This window comes from Periplaneta americana, chromosome 3, assembly GCF_040183065.1.
Source record: "Periplaneta americana isolate PAMFEO1 chromosome 3, P.americana_PAMFEO1_priV1, whole genome shotgun sequence".
NCBI classification, from domain to species: Eukaryota; Metazoa; Arthropoda; class Insecta; order Blattodea; family Blattidae; genus Periplaneta; species Periplaneta americana.
Window position 1 is genome coordinate 206,481,121 of NC_091119.1, and position 21,409 is coordinate 206,502,529.

At 36.2% G+C, this 21,409-nt stretch overlaps 1 protein-coding gene across 2 annotated transcripts; it reads left to right on the top strand.

Annotated features, from left to right (window-relative positions):
* The first annotated feature begins 369 nt into the window (after positions 1-369).
* On the top strand, positions 370-20,406 carry LOC138696972 (uncharacterized). 2 transcript variants are annotated; one of them, XM_069822515.1, is made up of 8 exons: positions 370-487; positions 3,846-3,955; positions 11,277-11,400; positions 12,070-12,116; positions 13,128-13,163; positions 14,186-14,306; positions 16,713-16,798; positions 20,147-20,406. In XM_069822515.1, the coding sequence occupies exons 1-8, from the start codon at positions 373-375 to the stop codon at positions 20,153-20,155; spliced, it is 648 nt and encodes a 215-aa protein (XP_069678616.1). In that variant the 5' UTR covers positions 370-372; the 3' UTR covers positions 20,156-20,406. The 2 variants fall into 2 exon arrangements, with proteins under 2 accessions (XP_069678616.1, XP_069678617.1); XM_069822516.1 differs by having other exon boundaries at positions 11,277-11,397.
* The last annotated feature ends 1,003 nt before the right edge of the window (positions 20,407-21,409 follow it).

A 21,409-nucleotide genomic window follows, 5' to 3' on the forward strand; every position in this document is an offset into this window, starting at 1 on the left:
AAGGGCTGCTACCAGGTGTATAATTACTGCACTTCGGCATGGTCGAGCTTAAATGTTGGAGGTTATTAATATTCTTCAGCTGCATCAGAAATTACGTACTAATAATCTTTTGGGATGAAGACAATTAGCCTACCTATAATTGGAAATTTATGCATTACTAAGAGCACAAGTAATTAATTGCTATCTTTTTCACAGATATTAGCCTACCATTGACTGCAATGGGAAATGCTATTATCGTAAAATATGAAACACGTGAGCGTTACGTAATATTGACATTATGATGCTTTATTATCAAGAGCAAAGTTTTTAGATGACGTTAGTTGATCTACACCGGATGCTGAATAACCGGAAGTTAAATTACATATCGGAGAGATGCGGTGTGTCGGCAGCAAACGTTCTCGACTCCGCTTCAGAATGGCTGTGGCCAGCATCGTACTGTGCCTGTTGTTTACAAGTGTCATATCTTCTGCATATCACACCGATCTAGGTAGGTAATATGTAATGTGCAAGCACTATCTGTCATTTTGTCATTTTGTCTCACTGTTCTGTTTCCATTACCGTGCAAATCTGACAGATTCAGAATTTATTGCGAGGTTCGTCACTAAAAGCTCTGCTGCTAGTTATCCAAGCTTATTCCGAGATTTGTAATGGGATATGAATTTCCAGCATTATCGTTTAACAATTGACTTGTTAATACCTTATCATTATGAGTTACGTTCGGGTTAGATGATAGTTCACCTCTGCTGAGACATGTGGACGTTAGGTCACAGTATAAGAAGAATCAGTAGGGACAACTCTTGTCGGCACCTTTGATGTTGTTGGTACTAAATTCAAGCACAGTAAGGTCTAGTTCTCAATGAATCCAACTATGTCGCTAGTATCAAACCACTATCAAAATATTAGTAAAATATTTATTTATTTATGCTCGACCATGTCGAAATGTAATAATTATACACCTAGTAGCAGTCCTTTAATGCATGTCATTAAAGTGCACCTACTCATTAAAGTTCAGGTGTTTTCAGCCAATGACAACTCAGCTTACAGGTGTTCAGCCAATAACGAGTCAGCTTTGTACCGTTATAAAATCGCAAGTATCGATTATTCTCGGATATGCAATCGAAAGAGAATTAGCGAAAAGTCACGGAGGCTGGAAATCCAATACTGTCGCAGAAGGTTATGTTCTGTTACTATAATAATTAGCGTTAATTGTAAATAATATTCAAATAAATTCAATTTGTCATCTCGTTTTTCAATGTCGAATTCAATAATAAAAGTTATACCAAGTTTAACGGATTACACAAGGTTAATGACATTATTGTTCCTCGGAAAAAATCAATACTTTCGCGTCTGCGCACATCTCACAATTCACGACCTAGAACAAGGTCACTTCCGATCTTGTCAGATACAAATAAAATGTATACACCTGAATAATTTCAAGTTAGAAATATGGTCGAGCATAAAAAGTCGTATGAAACTCGCCTTTAATGGTAATTAAGAAGCTCGTATGAAAATTATGAAACTCGCTTGCGCTCGTTTCATAAACATCCATACCCGCTTTTTAATTACTATCATTATAGGCTCGTTGCATAATGTACTATTATTTTATTGGTCAGTAATACGAATAATCTTGCATGTATATTATCTATCATTAATATTATGTCGCTAGGAAGTCAAAATACTTATATCCATTGTTGACGTTCATGTTCGCACTTCACCGCAACGGACGCCGTGATGTATTATGTCGTACTTGGATCAGTTTTACCAACATAAGCCTCAAACAGTGGCTTGAACGTTAGCGTCAATTAGTGAATATTTTCATGATGATTGCATACGGAAGTAATTATTATTCTGGTTATATTGCCATTCCTTTGCCTCATGCCTTTAAAATTGTTAAAAGATGAGTAATGAATGTTTTCAGTTAATATTGAATTATGCCAGTCCGTCGTAGATGGAGATCCATCTGGTGGAGGTTCCAGATAATACACCCGGTTTCGTGACATGCGCACTCAGAATTTGTTCCCAAGAAATGACTTAGATGTCTTTACTGTATGTTCTCTATACTGTGGCTAGGTCAGCATTCGAGTGGATAGCCTTGGCCCTACTTGGGCTGTCGCGCCACGAATGTGAATGGTGTTTTTCTAAGTTGGCGTATATTCTGTTATGAAGCAACTCATATCTAAGTGCAAGCACAGTCTAGTATATACAGTCACGAAGCTTGAGTTGTTGAGGGTACTAGAACCAATAGACTGTGCAGGCACTATTTCGCATTGTCTGTAATGAGGCGATAGTAGCGATCCTAGTGGTTAGCAACTATCTATGGATGCATATTTACTACGTATTGAGTTTCGTGACTGTATATACTAGGCCAGGCATGTCAAATGATGCCCACAGGAGCAAGCGCGCGCTTTAGAGCCCAGGAGAGCCTGAGCACTTTACAGCGGAAAGGAAAGAGACAGACGAAAGAGGTGGTATATGCCGCTTGGTCGAGCTATATTCAGGGATGGCCAGCACTGATTCAATAGATAAAGGGAAGAGAACTTATTAAAACTGTGTCCATGTTAATTTTTAGATTTGCCTGAGAAGTATAAGTGCATTATAAGAATGTAAGTTTTAATTTTAATGCTCATTTTGACAAGTTTGATTTTTTTATTCAAAAGAAATATTTTCTCAACTTTTGTATAGAAAAATGAAATTTTCAAGTATAGGCCTATTTATTTAGTAGCCTTACAGAATGTTTTCGTAAGTCTAATATACCGTATATATGTATTACTGAAGATAGTGTATTGAAAATTTTGAAAATATTCGCATGGAAATTGTTTGTAAGGAAAGGAATTAACAAAGCAACTACTGTTACATCATAAGCAAAAGATACGTGCCCATGTGTTGTAAAAATGTCAGCTCTATAGCTTCAGCACATTTCGAGAAAATAATTTAATATTCTGATGGTAGGAAGTTGCTCACAAATATCACCTTAAAAGCATAATGCGATGAGAGTTTTGTTTGTAATATTAGTTACACTTAAAACAGATACAGTACCTAGGTAACTTTGCTTTATACTGTAATATTGTTTTGATTAGTTTATTGATTACTTTTGTAAGGCTAAAGACACCATCAATATAAATTCCAACTTATCATGTCATACTCAATCTCTTTCTTTGGAATATCACTTTCTTTATGAATGACGTATTTCAAGGATTTAATACAGTATAATATTATACTACTATGGAATTTAAGTGAATATTCCTTCTTAACTCTCAATTATGTTATTAAGATTTAAAACACAAGTGCAATATTAAGAAATCAGTGTTAGTAGTTTTGTTTAACAGACAAACAGATATTAAACAGAAAGAAGCCATATAAAAATAACGACATAAAATTTCACGTTCCGTTTGAAGTTTGTGCACCACTGTTTTCTTAATCCAACAGGTTGCTTATTCATATACACAACCCTTCCTCTGTCCATACTTAGTGCTTGCTGCCCGCGCACGACGTCAAGGTCAGAAAAATGCGCTTGCTTTGACATCACTGTACTAGACTGTGGTGCAAGTATATTACTAAATGCCGAAAATAACAACAAAAATGCTGGAATATCGACAATATTTTAACCAAGAGGTTTATAATACAACTCGATAACTATAATTCCAACACCTTTTGCACTGGAATATCATTCCTGGACACTAGTCACATGATTATGATTCTGTATGAACTTTGGAATGTAGATTTCGCAGCGAACTTTGCACTCTCTTTTAAATTCTTCTTAAGTAACACTTTTCAGATAAAATGTATAAAAATATGCTAAAATGTATAAACATGTATATTATTAATTTCATATATTCATATTTCAGGATATCAACGATATCTCAGTGTCGACATTGAGTTGCCATCATACGAAGGCGATTACATTGGGAATGAAAATATAATTTCCAATAGAAATGCAGAGGCTGAAGATTTGATAGTAAGTTCCACTATTTTTCAGAGGAAAGAGGCTAAACTGTAATGAATCCAATTTGGAGTATAAAGTACCTACGTACTTACTATTATTTTATATACACACTAATATCAATCCATATAATTATATTATACCCTAAACTTCAACATTTCCATGAAGCTTAATTCACTTATACTTTTGTGTCCATAGAGAGGTCCTTCACAGCAACCCAGCAATCTCCAATCTTTCTGCCTACCTCATAGTCTGCTCATACGACCCATGTATCATCTCATACGCTGTCCATTTCACACGCTCCATTCTTCTCCATATTACATTTCAAATGCTGCAAATCGTTTCTTTTCACTTCGTTCTAATATCCATGTTTCTGCACCATACAATACCACACTCCACACAAAGCACTTCACTAGTCCGTTCTTTTGTTCTTTCTCCAGAGGTCTACAAAAGATGCTTCTTTCTCTATTAAAAGCTTCCTTTGCCATTGCTATCCTCCTTTTGACTTCGTCGCAGCAACTCATGTTACTGCTTATACCACACTCCACACAAAGCACTTCACTAGTCCGTTCTTTTGTTCTTTCTCCAGAGGTCTACAAAAGATGCTTCTTTCTCTATTAAAAGCTTCCTTTGCCATTGCTATCCTCCTTTTGACTTCGTCGCAGCAACTCATGTTACTGCTTATACCACACTCCACACAAAGCACTTCACTAGTCCGTTCTTTTGTTCTTTCTCCAGAGGTCTACAAAAGATGCTTCTTTCTCTATTAAAAGCTTCCTTTGTCATTGCTATCCTCCTTTTGACTTCGTCGCAGCAACTCATGTTACTGCTTATACCACACTCCACACAAAGCACTTCACTAGTCCGTTCTTTTGTTCTTTCTCCTGAGGTCCACAAAAGATGCTCCTTTTTCTATTAAAAGCTTCCTTTGCCATTGCTATCCCCCTTTCGACTTCCTCGCAGCAGCTCATGTTACTGCTTATACCACACTCCACACAAAGCACTTCACTAGTCCGTTCTTTTGTTCTTTCTCCAGAGGTCTACAAAAGATGCTTCTTTCTCTATTAAAAGCTTCCTTTGCCATTGCTATCCTCCTTTTGACTTCGTCGCAGCAACTCATGTTACTGCTTATACCACACTCCACACAAAGCACTTCACTAGTCCGTTCTTTTGTTCTTTCTCCAGAGGTCTACAAAAGATGCTTCTTTCTCTATTAAAAGCTTCCTTTGCCATTGCTATCCTCCTTTTGACTTCGTCGCAGCAACTCATGTTACTGCTTATACCACACTCCACACAAAGCACTTCACTAGTCCGTTCTTTTGTTCTTTCTCCAGAGGTCTACAAAAGATGCTTCTTTCTCTATTAAAAGCTTCCTTTGTCATTGCTATCCTCCTTTTGACTTCGTCGCAGCAACTCTTGTTACTGCTTATACCACACTCCACAGAAAGCACTTCACTAGTCCGTTCTTTTCTTTCTCCAGAGGTCCACAAAAGATGCTCCTTTTTCTATTAAAAGCTTCCTTTGCCATTGCTATCCCCCTTTCGACTTCCTCGCAGCAGCTCATGTTACTGCTTATACCACACTCCACACAAAGCACTTCACTAGTCCGTTCTTTTGTTCTTTCTCCAGAGGTCTACAAAAGATGCTTCTTTCTCTATTAAAAGCTTCCTTTGTCATTGCTATCCTCCTTTTGACTTCGTCGCAGCAACTCATGTTACTGCTTATACCACACTCCACACAAAGCACTTCACTAGTCTGTTCTTTTCTTTCTCCAGAGGTCCACAAAAGATGCTCCTTTTTCTATTAAAAGCTTCCTTTGCCATTGCTATCCCCCTTTCGACTTCCTCGCAGCAGCTCATGTTACTGCTTATACCACACTCCACACAAAGCACTTCACTAGTCCGTTCTTTTGTTCTTTCTCCTGAGGTCCACAAAAGATGCTCCTTTTTCTATTAAAAGCTTCCTTTGCCATTGCTATCCTCCTTTTGACTTCGTCGCAGCAACTCATGTTACTGCTTATACCACACTCCACACAAAGCACTTCACTAGTCCGTTCTTTTGTTCTTTCTCCAGAAGTCCACAAAAGATGCTCCTTTTTCTATTAAAAGCTTCCCTTGCCATTGCTATCCTCCTTTCGACTTCCTGGCAGCAGTTCATGTTACTGCTTATACCACACTCCACACAAAGCACTTCACTAGTCCGTTCTTTTGTTCTTTCTCCAGAGGTCCACAAAAGATGCTCCTTTTTCTATTAAAAGCTTCCCTTGCCATTGCTATCCTCCTTTCGACTTCCTGGCAGCAGTTCATGTTACTGCTTATACCACACTCCACACAAAGCACTTCACTAGTCCGTTCTTTTGTTCTTTCTCCAGAGGTCCACAAAAGATGCTCCTTTTTCAATTAAAAGCTTCCTTTGCCATTGCTATCCTCCTTTCGACTTCCTCGCAGCAGTTCATGTTACTGCTTATACCACACTCCACACAAAGCACTTCACTAGTCCGTTCTTTTGTTCTTTCTCCAGAGGTCCACAAAAGATGCTCCTTTTTCTATTAAAAGCTTCCCTTGCCATTGCTATCCTCCTTTCGACTTCCTGGCAGCAGTTCATGTTACTGCTTATACCACACTCCACACAAAGCACTTCACTAGTCCGTTCTTTTGTTCTTTCTCCAGAGGTCCACAAAAGATGCTCCTTTTTCAATTAAAAGCTTCCTTTGCCATTGCTATCCTCCTTTCGACTTCCTCGCAGCAGTTCATGTTACTGCTTATACCACACTCCACACAAAGCACTTCACTAGTCCGTTCTTTTGTTCTTTCTCCAGAGGTCTACAAAAGATGCTTCTTTCTCTATTAAAAGCTTCCTTTGTCATTGCTATCCTCCTTTTGACTTCGTCGCAGCAACTCTTGTTACTGCTTATACCACACTCCACAGAAAGCACTTCACTAGTCCGTTCTTTTCTTTCTCCAGAGGTCCACAAAAGATGCTCCTTTTTCTATTAAAAGCTTCCTTTGCCATTGCTATCCCCCTTTCGACTTCCTCGCAGCAGCTCATGTTACTGCTTATACCACACTCCACACAAAGCACTTCACTAGTCCGTTCTTTTGTTCTTTCTCCAGAGGTCTACAAAAGATGCTTCTTTCTCTATTAAAAGCTTCCTTTGTCATTGCTATCCTCCTTTTGACTTCGTCGCAGCAACTCATGTTACTGCTTATACCACACTCCACACAAAGCACTTCACTAGTCTGTTCTTTTCTTTCTCCAGAGGTCCACAAAAGATGCTCCTTTTTCTATTAAAAGCTTCCTTTGCCATTGCTATCCCCCTTTCGACTTCCTCGCAGCAGCTCATGTTACTGCTTATACCACACTCCACACAAAGCACTTCACTAGTCCGTTCTTTTGTTCTTTCTCCTGAGGTCCACAAAAGATGCTCCTTTTTCTATTAAAAGCTTCCTTTGCCATTGCTATCCTCCTTTTGACTTCGTCGCAGCAACTCATGTTACTGCTTATACCACACTCCACACAAAGCACTTCACTAGTCCGTTCTTTTGTTCTTTCTCCAGAAGTCCACAAAAGATGCTCCTTTTTCTATTAAAAGCTTCCCTTGCCATTGCTATCCTCCTTTCGACTTCCTGGCAGCAGTTCATGTTACTGCTTATACCACACTCCACACAAAGCACTTCACTAGTCCGTTCTTTTGTTCTTTCTCCAGAGGTCCACAAAAGATGCTCCTTTTTCAATTAAAAGCTTCCTTTGCCATTGCTATCCTCCTTTCGACTTCCTCGCAGCAGTTCATGTTACTGCTTATACCACACTCCACACAAAGCACTTCACTAGTCCGTTCTTTTGTTCTTTCTCCAGAGGTCCACAAAAGATGCTCCTTTTTCTATTAAAAGCTTCCCTTGCCATTGCTATCCTCCTTTCGACTTCCTGGCAGCAGTTCATGTTACTGCTTATACCACACTCCACACAAAGCACTTCACTAGTCCGTTCTTTTGTTCTTTCTCCAGAGGTCCACAAAAGATGCTCCTTTTTCAATTAAAAGCTTCCTTTGCCATTGCTATCCTCCTTTCGACTTCCTCGCAGCAGTTCATGTTACTGCTTATACCACACTCCACACAAAGCACTTCACTAGTCCGTTCTTTTGTTCTTTCTCCAGAGGTCTACAAAAGATGCTTCTTTCTCTATTAAAAGCTTCCTTTGCCATTGCTATCCTCCTTTTGACTTCGTCGCAGCAACTCATGTTACTGCTTATACCACACTCCACACAAAGCACTTCACTGGTCCGTTCTTTTGTTCTTTCTCCAGAGGTCTACAAAAGATGCTTCTTTCTCTATTAAAAGCTTCCTTTGCCATTGCTATCCTCCTTTTGACTTTGTCGCAGCAACTCATGTTCCTGCTTATACCACACTCCACACAAAGCACTTCACTAGTCCGTTCTTTTGTTCTTTCTCCAGAGGTCTACAAAAGATGCTTCTTTTTCTATTAAAAGCTTCCTTTGTCATTGCTATCCTCCTTTCGACTTCGTCGCAGCAGCTCATGTTACTGCTTATACCACACTCCACACAAAGCACTTCACTAGTCCGTTCTTTTGTTCTTTCTCCAGAGGTCTACAAAAGATGCTTCTTTCTCTATTAAAAGCTTCCTTTGCCATTGCTATCCTCCTTTCGACTTCGTCGCAGCAGCTCATGTTACTGCTTATACCACACTCCACACAAAGCACTTCACTAGTCCGTTCTTTTGTTCTTTCTCCAGAGGTCTACAAAAGATGCTTCTTTTTCTATTAAAAGCTTCCTTTGTCATTGCTATCCTCCTTTCGACTTCGTCGCAGCAGCTCATGTTACTGCTTATACCACACTCCACACAAAGCACTTCACTAGTCCGTTCTTTTGTTCTTTCTCCAGAGGTCTACAAAAGATGCTTCTTTCTCTATTAAAAGCTTCCTTTGCCATTGCTATCCTCCTTTCGACTTCGTCGCAGCAGCTCATGTTACTGCTTATACCACACTCCACACAAAGCACTTCACTAGTCCGTTCTTTTGTTCTTTCTCCAGAGGTCTACAAAAGATGCTCCTTTTTCAATTAAAAGCTTCCTTTGTCATTGCTATCCTCCTTTTGACTTCGTCGCAGCAACTCATGTTACTGCTTATACCACACTCCACACAAAGCACTTCACTAGTCCGTTCTTTTGTTCTTTCTCCAGAGGTCTACAAAAGATGCTTCTTTTTCTATTAAAAGCTTCCTTTGTCATTGCTATCCTCCTTTCGACTTCGTCGCAGCAGCTCATGTTACTGCTTATACCACACTCCACACAAAGCACTTCACTAGTCCGTTCTTTTGTTCTTTCTCCAGAGGTCTACAAAAGATGCTTCTTTCTCTATTAAAAGCTTCCTTTGCCATTGCTATCCTCCTTTTGACTTTGTCGCAGCAACTCATGTTACTGCTTATACCACACTCCACACAAAGCACTTCACTAGTCCGTTCTTTTGTTCTTTCTCCAGAGGTCTACAAAAGATGCTTCTTTCTCTATTAAAAGCTTCCTTTGCCATTGCTATCCTCCTTTTGACTTCGTCGCAGCAACTCATGTTACTGCTTATACCACACTCCACACAAAGCACTTCACTAGTCCGTTCTTTTGTTCTTTCTCCAGAGGTCTACAAAAGATGCTTCTTTTTCTATTAAAAGCTTCCTTTGTCATTGCTATCCTCCTTTCGACTTCGTCGCAGCAACTCATGTTACTGCTTATACCACACTCCACACAAAGCACTTCACTAGTCCGTTCTTTTGTTCTTTCTCCAGAGGTCTACAAAAGATGCTTCTTTTTCTATTAAAAGCTTCCTTTGTCATTGCTATCCTCCTTTCGACTTCGTCGCAGCAACTCATGTTACTGCTTATACCACACTCCACACAAAGCACTTCACTAGTCCGTTCTTTTGTTCTTTCTCCAGAGGTCTACAAAAGATGCTTCTTTTTCTATTAAAAGCTTCCTTTGTCATTGCTATCCTCCTTTCGACTTCGTCGCAGCAGCTCATGTTACTGCTTATACCACACTCCACACAAAGCACTTCACTAGTCCGTTCTTTTGTTCTTTCTCCAGAGGTCTACAAAAGATGCTTCTTTCTCTATTAAAAGCTTCCTTTGCCATTGCTATCCTCCTTTCGACTTCCTCGCAGCAGCTCATGTTACTGCTTATACCACACTCCACACAAAGCACTTCACTAGTCCGTTCTTTTGTTCTTTCTCCAGAGGTCCACAAAAGATGCTTCTTTCTCTATTAAAAGCTTCCTTTGCCATTGCTATCCTCCTTTCGACTTCCTCGCAGCAGCTCATGTTACTGCTTATAGTACACTTGTTCCACTGCCTCATTTAGAATTCGCACGTTTACCCTCTTCATTTTTCTTCCTCTCCTCTTCTAATAACAATACCATGTCATCAGTAAGTCTTATGCACTTTATTCTTTTTCCTTGTATAATCCCTCCTATGTTCTGGAAACAGTTCTTCACTAAATCCTTAGAGTGCTACGAATCTCTAACGCAAGATTAAAGCGTACTACATCGCGAATTTACACTTCCTGCTTCATGCCTGGTACTACCGTGTTATATGAGTTCATTAAGTTTTCGATTCTTTCCTTAACCCCTTCAGTCCTGAATTTATATTTAAAAAAATGAAAAAAAAAAAAAAGACTGGTCATATAATCATTCTGGGGATCCAAAATTTCCAAATCAAGTCTTCACAGAAAATCAAAATTTGGGGACAATTTTGACCCCTGGGTCCCAAAATTTTATTTTTAATTAAGGTATAGAAATGTTTCAAAAATAATATTCTCCATTTCTATCACACAGAATTTTTCAAAATATTTAAAAGTATCAAAGACATTCCAAAAAAGAAACAATGTACACTATTATGTACATCAGGCCAGAAGGGGTTAATGACAATATTATTGTCAGAAATAAGAATAGAAAGGACAAAAAATAATTCATTCTGAAGTAACCAACTTAGAGTTAGTTCCGTCAGTAGCCGTCATGTACGACTAACCACAAAATGAAGTAAGATTCGCACAGACTAGACTTGTGATGCAACAGTTATAAGCTTAATTTTCTTTTAGCCGTTGATCCTTTATCATATCGTCATCTTTTTGCCTTTTTTAATAAATTTAAATAATTATGGTAATAGTTTAAAAATACATAAATATACATTACTTATTCTGGAAATGAACTCCTGTCCTCCGAGGGCTAACTTAACCGGAACAATTGTATAAGGATTTCAACACCCACGGCTATATAGACCAAGTACCCTCACAGGTTGGAGAAAATCCCCTTACAGGTCAAAATTTTGTTTTGTAGGAATCGACTGCAATACCTGCCGAGGAAGAAGAAAAAGAACACGAAGAGAAAGAAGAAGTAGAGGCCATGAAGATCGAAAAAGAATGCGAAGAACAAATGAAGGAGAAAGTTAACAGTGCCGGTAGTAAGAATGCTCAAACTATTATAAACTTTGCGCTGCAGTCTCCTTGGTGATTGCAGAGAATTTGTCCAACATCACTGAGTAGAGAAAACCGATATGATATGAGGTCCAAAATAAATCCTCATATTCGAGCTATAGGTTTAGTTATTGAGGAACAGTGAAGAATTTCGACTAGTATTACGTAACAGCTCCGAAAATAATGTCTTCTCAAGTATGTGAGAAACGGACTTTCAAAACTTAGTTTTGTACACGTTGGCTTTTAAAGAAAAATGCGAAAAAAGAACGCTGAATGAAAAATTAAGAAATGTTCAAACGAACTTCATGTCCATATAACAGAGGCTTACAAAAAAAAATGTGGCTAGTCGGCGATGTATATAATGGAGGGGGAAAGGAACTGGCCACCCTAACCGATTATCTCCTGGCCTAGTTGCCTCATAAGTGATGCCTTGTGAGGTTCAGACCTGTCTTCGAACAGATGACTAAACAACAAAATAAAAATATATATATATATATATATATATATATATATATATATTTTTTTTTTTCGATAAACTTCTTTTCGAAAGTCCACTCCTCGTATATTCTAAACTGTTCCGTTTATTATATTTTGAAGTTAGTAATGGTTGCCAATTCGTTTATGTTAAGATTGTAAATAACATATTCTTATTACAGACTCCTCTGAACATGTCAGTAGAGAAGTTGCAGAAAATGAGAAACAGGTGAGTGCTCTGTCATGGAAAGAGAAAAACAATTGAAGGCATTGTGGATGAAGGGTTTGTCAGATTTTACCATAGAGGGAGAATAATGTTTCTTTGACAGCTCTAAAAATATATTCAATCTAAATGTTAAAATGTTATGTTTTATTTAACGACACTCGCAACCTTGTCCTTCAGGACAACCCCTATTTTAGGGAAAGTTTTTTTAATTAAATTAAACTACCTTAATTTACTTTTTTCAAAAATGATATAAATGTATAAAACAAATTACGTTAAAAATTTAAGAGAATATGATGTAAATTACGATATACTTTAACTTAAAAAAAAATTTAAATTCAGGTTCAGTTATATAGAATTGCTTGCTCCAAAGTTTAAAAATTATTATTTCACTTCAATCTCAGTACAATTTTGAGAGAATACTTATTAAAAATTACGAAAATTTTGTCTTCAACCAAACAGGATTTCTCCTGCTAACAGTAATGAATTTGTAAATTAATAAAAGACAATTCAAAAGCATTACAATGTTAGTAAAAACAAGTTTTTAGTTTAGACAGTTTCGAAACAAGTTGAGGAAAATATTTCCGATCCGTATACGTAGTGTTAATAAAAAAAATTCTATAATGGAGTTTCTTTGAATACGGTAATTAAATTATTGGTGATCGATCCTTGGCAAAGATCTATGGAAGTTCAATAGCGGTATCTATCTTTGATTATATGATATTCATGTTCCTTACATCTCTGTATATACAACACAGCCGTAAGAACAAAGTAAAAATGACAAACTGCATATAATTTCAGTTACCGAAGCCATGTTACAGGTTTAGAGGAATAATATTCTTGTAGTCGACTATCAGACTGTTTTCAATTGATACTTACACAATTAATTTCAAAGCCGTCTGTTGTCTTTACAACATGATATTAAGGCCTTGTTAACTATAATAGATTTCAAGCCAAACTGAAAACTTAGCATAGTTACCCTTTAATTATAAATGGGTATTTTCTCTTCTGTTTTAGTGTTTCTTCGAGTGTGTTTTTCAGAAAAATAAAGCGGTGAGTATTCTGAAAGTAAGAATATCAATACTTAAAATAATATTAAATTAAGACAACTGTATTTAAGGAAATACCATCTGACATTTCGTGAAGTGGACGGGCATTACGTCAGAATCATGACTTGTGATTGGCCAAGACAAGTCGAGCTTCGAAATCTGACAGCTGACGTCCAAGTAGCTCACGAAATGGCAGTGACAGTATTTTCTCACACACAGCACTCAGTCATTTTATTGCATAACATAATATTAGTTATTGTTTTAAAAACGCAAATTAAGTTAATTCTACAGTTTAAAAGGAGTGTATAATAGTTATAAACTTTTAATATCTTCCTCCGCTTACTTCACAAAACATTACGTAGAGTATCAACCTTCACTGAAATGATATTTGTAGGTACGTAACTGTGCACAGCATTGAAATTCATTCAGTCAGCTCATATAGTAAAATGATTTGACATTAATTAAAATCAAGATGTACCCGAAGTGCTTTTCCAGAATGAGTCCACCAGGAACTGCATAGAGTCCTTCAAGCATCGAAGCTCTTCCCTTTTCAGTAACAGTTAGCCATCTGATATTCTCAACACACTACTCAATTTCAAAACACATACACTCCTTGACTCTACACTATGAACGCACCCTCACAGGAAACAAGAGGCGCCAAGACCAACAACGACCAGTTCCGAAGATGACCGAAAATAGGTCGAAACATGTAAACAAGGCACGTTGTAATTAAACAGAGGAAAGTCTTACCATACATATTCCGAAATTAATTGTTACTGTATTTGTTCAGAATCTCACACATATAATCTGATATTCAAGTAAGTAAACAGTTGTGAGATGAAACATAAAACGAAAATTCGAGTCGAAATGACGTGACTTCCTTTCATAATAATGAGATTACCCTGTATTAATACCAACTTATTTATGTGTGTAAGAAACAGAAAATGGGAGAGTTTAAAATCTGACACACGCTGTACTTTCAACATTTCACTCATAATACTGTACATACTTTATTTATTTGTGCAGGCCGACAGCAAGGGGAACATAATAGAAAAGCAAGCATCAAAATTCATCATATCGACAACAGAAATTAAAGACAAAACGAAGCTGACAAAAGTCTATGACTCCTGTCTGAAGAAGGTTAAAGGTAAGAGATAGCAATTTGCTTATTGTAATGCCCACTGAAATGTAATGCCAGTCCAAAGCTCTACGAATGCAATTCTGCTGCATTAAAATCAAATTATTTATACATATTACAAAATTGCATCTTCTATAATGACTTTCTTCAAAACGTGATGTTAGAATTGAGGGTTTTGCCGGAAAAAGGGCGTATACGTCAATATGGCGAATTGAGATACATGCAATCTAAGATTTTAAAACGGACCTGAATAAAATGTTATATACAATGCAGCCCTGTCCTGCAGGTATGTACAGTACAATCAAAACAAAATTTCGCTACTATAATTATTCACTACATTTTAAACCGTTTTCCCGAAGAAGGGCGTATAGGTCTATCCGCCTTTCTTCCGGCAAAGCCCTCAATTTTATTGTATAGATGTGCATTTGAAGTAATAAAAGTTAAATGAGACCCGAGTCAAATGCAACACGGTTCGTTAGAAAATATTTTCGATGATAGGTTTCTTAGCAAAGCAAGTACATGTGTATATATATGTATAATAAAACATCTAGGGTGCTATTCATGGACATTTCGCTAGCCCGCGCTACGAGCGTGCTAAACTAGCCCCGGCTATCGACTGGTTACTTGTACAGGATTCATATCATATCATATCGCTAACATTGGTTTATGAATACGAAAAACGATAGTTCGCTGATCATCCACCGGAAGCCCGCGCTCAGAATGTCTATGAATACGGCCCTTATATATTAATCCCTGCTTTGTTATTTTAGTATAACAACTTCACATAACTTTTATTGCAATAACGAAGAAAAATGTGAACTACTGCATCTTATCACACTTGTCAAATTTTGACTTTTTGTCAATCTTATTCCTGAAATATTCATATGCTGTAAAGCGTCTCGTCCTATTTAATTCAAATGAAGTAATAACATATTCAAATTGTAACATACACAATAACAGCAGCTTCTTTTTCACACAGAATTCCTGATAGTTTCTATCCAAATTATGCAACGTGCTGTCTGCCGTTGATACATCTAGAACTGAACCACAGCCTATAGACTTGTCAACAGTTACACCCAGTACAGGGACATCACTTCATTTTTACTTGCATTTTTATTGTACCTGCGTTTCTGAATGTACTTGACTCCCACCCCTTTCACTAATGTTCCTGCTCCCGTCAGCCACACAAACTCACGGCCGCTGTTACATTCGAAGTGTGCTAGCAGTGAAGTAAACAGCACAGAGTATAGCGTGTTTCAGAAATATGGTTGCGTTTTCCATAGAAGGAAGAGCCTATATTATTGAAGCTTATTTTCAGGGGCAGGTATTTATGGAGATTAATTTTATCATTTGTGTTTTTAATATTGGTGTCGGCGGAGATTGTTGGAGATTGATTTATACTCTTGTTGGATATTAATGGTGAATTTTTGAAAATACAATTATTTTGAAATTGGAGTATTAAATCAGTATGAATATTACTTTCCAAATAATTAACATTAAAGGTTCATTGGATTCTGGTAAAGGTGCGGTACGGCCAATAGACAATATTTGTTGGATTAAGACTGTATTTAACACACATTCATTAAAAACGAAAAAAAAAAACTTGCAGCCCTCAAATTAACACTTTCAAATTATTAGTGAAATGTTGAATTCTCCGTCTTTCTTGTTCGCTAATGTAATCAGAACACCTGGAATACCATGCAATGTAGCCTACTTCGATATTATAACAAATTTAAAAGAAAAAATAGTCCGAAAAAAGAACTCAGAATATGAAATTCGCTATAAAACGACACAATAATAATAATGCGCGAATGTGTTCATATTTCTCTATTAGAATTCTATTTCGCGATTTGTCGTGATTGTTTTGTCCCCATATTATTAATCAGAATCACTTAATTCGTAAAGATCAGTAAAAATCTATTGTATATCTATTATGTCGTGATTTTCGCGATCTCCATAAACACCTGGCCCTGCTTATTTCGCACAGGTATGGTGTGTAGCATGACTGAATAACTTTATCTGTGTGGACTGAGCAGAAGTGGAGATTAGAGTTACCGAAAGTACGGTAATATGCTGAATAAAGTAGCCATTATATAATGAATAAAATCGCCTGAAGAGTTGAGTTTGTGAAAAAAATGTTACTACTCTACCGTATTTTGATAAAATACCGTAAAAGTAATGATCAAACTAAAAATCCTAATATCGTATTTCCCTGTAACATAAATGGATACATTACTTTTCTCTCCTCCTATAGCTAGTAAAATGATTTGTTTACATATTGCACTAGTAACATCAAACTCCTGTAATGGAAGGGGGTAACAGTGTTTCCGAGTATAGCCAGGTTAATGTTAAAAATGTTGGTAAAAATAAAGTGATGTCCTTGTATTTTATTAATGTCGTCTATTAACATTACAGAACGCGTGACCAATGATAAGAAGCAACATATCTGCAACCCCGCAGCCAGCATTTTGTATCACTGTATCTATGAAGATTTTCACATGGTAAGTCGATATTTGAGATACTGCAAATAATTTATTACAAAAAATAATGACAAGATATCCCACTGCCTGTGTAGTTTGGCTCCCAGATCTGGAGGTTCAGAAGAATTTACTTTGAAGACGAAAAGTTCCCTGGGTGTCTAGCTAGGGCAGGCATGTCAATTGATGCCCACAGGATCAAGCGCGCGCTTTAGAGCCCAGGAGAGCCTGGGCGCTTTACAGCGGAAAGGAAAGAGACAGACGAAAGAGGTGGTATATGCCACTTGGTCGAGCTATATTCAGGGATGGCCAGCACTGATTCAATAGATAAAGGGAAGAGAAATTATTAAAACTGTATCCATGTTAATTTTTAGATTTGCCTCAGAAGTATAAGTGCATTATAAGAATGCAAGTTGTAATTTTAATGCTCATTTTTCACAAGTTTGATTTTTTTATTCAAAAGAAATATTTTCTCAACTTTTCGTATAGAAAAGTGAAATTTTCAGGTATAGGCCTATTTATTTAGTAGCCTTACAGAATGTTTTCGTAAATCTAATATACCGTATATACGTATTACTGAAGATAGTGTATTGAACATTTTGAAAATATTCGCATGGAAATTGTTTGTAAGGAAATGAATTAACAAAGCAACTACTGTTACACCATAAGCAAAAGATACGTGCCCATGTGTTGTAAAAATGTCAGCTCTATAGCTTCAGTACATTACGATAAAATAATTTAATATTCTGATGATAGTAAGTTGCTCACAAATATCACGTTAAAAACATAATGCGATAAGAGTCTTGTTATGTAATATTAGTTACACTTAAAACAGATACAGTATCTAGGTAACTTTGCTTGATACTGTGATATTGTTTTTGATTAGTTTATTGATTACTTTTGTAAGGCTAAAGATACCATCAATATAAATTCCAACTTATCAAGTCATACTCAATCTTTTTCTTTGGAATATATATATATATATATATATATATATATATATATATATATATATATATATATATATATATATAATTTTTAATGTACCCAGAATTTTTCTCCGTTCCATTACTCTTTCATCGTTTGGAATATATCTTTCTTTATGAATGATTTGTTTCATCCACTTAATACAGTATAATATTATACTAGTATGGAATTTAAGTGAATATTCCTTCTTAACTCTCTATTATGTTATTAACATTTGAAACACAAGTACAATATTAAGAAATCAGTGTTAGTACTTTTGTTTTACAGACAATATAGATAATATTAAACAGAAAGAAGCCATATAAAAATAACGACATAAAATTTCACGTTCCGTTTGAAGTTTGTGCACCACTGTTTTCTTAATCCAACAGGCTGCTTATTCATATACACAACCTTTCCTCTTTCCATACTTAGCACTTGCTGCCCGCGCACGACGTAAAGGTCAGAAAAATGCGCTTGCTTTGACATCACTGAGTTAGGGTCTGAAAGTTTGTATGGATGCGAGTATGATGAATTATAATTAACCAATCTTCAAATGGACAGAAACCTAACACATGTTTCAACGTCACATTGTTGACAAAGTAACGACATCTGCGACCTCACCCAGAAAGCATCAAGAGATGCTAAACAGTAGTTCACAATAAACAAAAAAAAAAGTGTACATTGCATAACACGACAGGAACATTAAAAATCTTTGTTGTTATTAACTATCACTACACTGATTTAGAGGGACGTTTGAACAATTTATGAAATAGGACTATTTGCTTATGGGTTCTCTTGGGAAACATTTATATTTATGCGTATAATTTTCAACAAATTATGTCACAACTATTTTCTACTTTGTTGAAAGAAATACTGGAATTTACTAACATCAGGACTCCAGTCAACAATAGTAGGTAACACACCTGACTAGATCCGATTTTACACATTACTAGTGGCTTGTGCATCAAATGCTGCGAACTAAGTTCATTAGACGTTGAAATAAATTTTTTTTCAGACTTACAGTATTTTGAATGAAGAATACCAGACATTTTGAAAGTTATTTGCTTCCGTAATAATGAAACATATTCTTTCTGAATGTTCTTTTATGCCAAATACCTTTTCTTGAACCTATCCACCTTCAAGTTTTCATTTTCAGCGCGAAAACGTAAGTAACAATGGGTTTTTCATGTGGGAGAAAAGCAATAGCTATTTCAGGTCATTGTGGATTGTAGGTGAAAGTTAAAAAAAACGTCAGGTTTGCTATGCTTTCGAACAATAGACATAGCATCTTGGTATAGCTGCTGCATGTAGAGCTTGAAATGTAGAGGGTAAACTCATTTTATCCTGCTGAGAGATCTTGCTGAAATGATCGAGAGACTATAAAATTTTCTAGATCTCTTATTTTATCAGTAAGTAATATCTTTTGATCTTTCCTTAGGAACTGTAATTTTTGCGCTCTCTCGAGCCAATACTGAAGAGAATGACGCATATAAGTATCTACACCACACCGCCGTTAAGTATATGAAAAAGATCCTACCCCACATGATTAATAACTATAAAAACATTTGATTTTTAATAACAATATTATTTATTATCTTACGTAAGTTTTATAGTTTTCAGTAACATGTACTATACAGCCGCTACTCAGTAAATTATAGAAATCAAGATCTAATGTAAGATATTCTTTACATCTACTTACATAACCCCAAAACGTTCCACTTTCATATAATCAATATAGCATTAATATGTATAATTAATGAAAAATAGTAACATCATGGCATTAACTATTATAATATTTCATTTTCTGATGGTAATAATGTCATCAAACCACCTAAAATTTTGTAGATTTTGATGTCCACTACACAGCTGTACTCAGAAAATTACACACCGCAGAATCAGACCTGTGAATTATTTTCAGTGATTGTTGAAGATTTTAATAACCAATTGAATTTGAGCTCTAAATACTATATGTCAGCAACCCTACAGGTCTTCGTGTATTAACCCATTGTTTATTGTAGTATGTTTATGTTTTGTTTCATTCTGATAAGCCATATTTCTCAAAACTGATGACAGATGGATTTTTTAAAATAGGAAAATAATGTAAGAAAATTGATATTTCACTGAAAACTGCTATTTTTCTGAAAATCTTTGGGTTCCAAGCTTAAAAATGAGGGGTTAGTTATTAAAAGCCGTTCAGCCGTTTTGCCGTAATTTCCATTACCAGTTCAAATTATTTATATAGACAGTCGTACTTCATTTGCATGTGTGGGTCCAATAAGCTGTCCCAAAATACGAGTATTGCAAAATTACCATTTCAACGCACGCTTGAAATCTCCATAAACCACACTCAAACTCGACCAATTAATGTAAAATGAATTGCTGAAATAGTTTCCTTTTTTCCAGCCGCTATAGTGAGACACCAGCCTACAGCTTCAACACCGACCACAGAAATGCATGCTGCGATATCTCCTGTCACAACTCTGCATTTGTTCACTCACTATTTAGGCGAAGTTTTTTTATTATTATTTATCTGTAATCATCGCCTTGTTGAGTTAACGGTTAAAATGAGCAGGTTTTCTCATTAAGGTACCTTGCATCACATCAGAGAATTACAAGACTGTTGTCTCATTTGTAATACACAAAATAAAAAAATACAAGAACAATTATTATATGTTAAACCCCTGATTAAATATATCAGATTGGTCATTTCCATGTTATGAAATGAAAACATAAAAGAGAACAACCACTAGGATCTCCACTGTCGAAAATGAATTCTTTAGTAACGACAGCTATATGGAAGCAGAGTCTAGTATATACAGTCGCGAAGCTCAATACGTAGTAAATATGCAAACATTAGATAGTTGCTCACCACTAGGATCGCTAATATCGCCTCATTACAGGCAATGCAAAATAGTACCGTCGAGATCTATTGTTTCTAGCACCCTCAAACCTCAAGCTTCGTGACTGTATATAGTAGACTGTGATGGAAGTACAGTTGCAAGCGATTACTCCATGCAATTCCGTAAGGGTTATAACGTGACTTCTTTTGCAGTCGCTAGATGGCAGCATAGTGAAACTGATAACAGTTGTTCTCTTGAAAGTCCATTCGGCTGATCAATCTGTTATATGTGATAAGCAGTTAAACTGTAAATACGATAAAATGCAGCTTAAAAATTGATAATGGTCGGTACCGCCAGTTTACGGTGTAATGTGCGATACTAGAAGAACAATAATAATAAAGCTGACAAGGATCTGAAGAGAGAAGAGGAATAAGAAATGATGTTAATATTGGTAAAGTTTGTACTTACACAAAACTGAATTTATATTGAATTATGAATATAATAAATGAAATTCATTGTACCCATCTCTGTTTCTTCTGTGCATACATTGCTTCGTGTACTATAACTGCCACATCTTTGTTTCATTACGCTTCCATCATCGAAACCATTATAACAGTGTGTATCGAAATATGCACGTAACACTTTTAATGGTTTGTCAGGGATTGCCTTCAAATATACATGTAGGCCTACTTTTATAAATACATATACCTATGCTTAACTTCTAAGCAACTAGCAACGATCATTTGCTCATTTATTTAATCAGTTATTTATTACTTACTTATTGAATTGCTCATTTACTTACACATTTATTTCTTTATTTATTTAC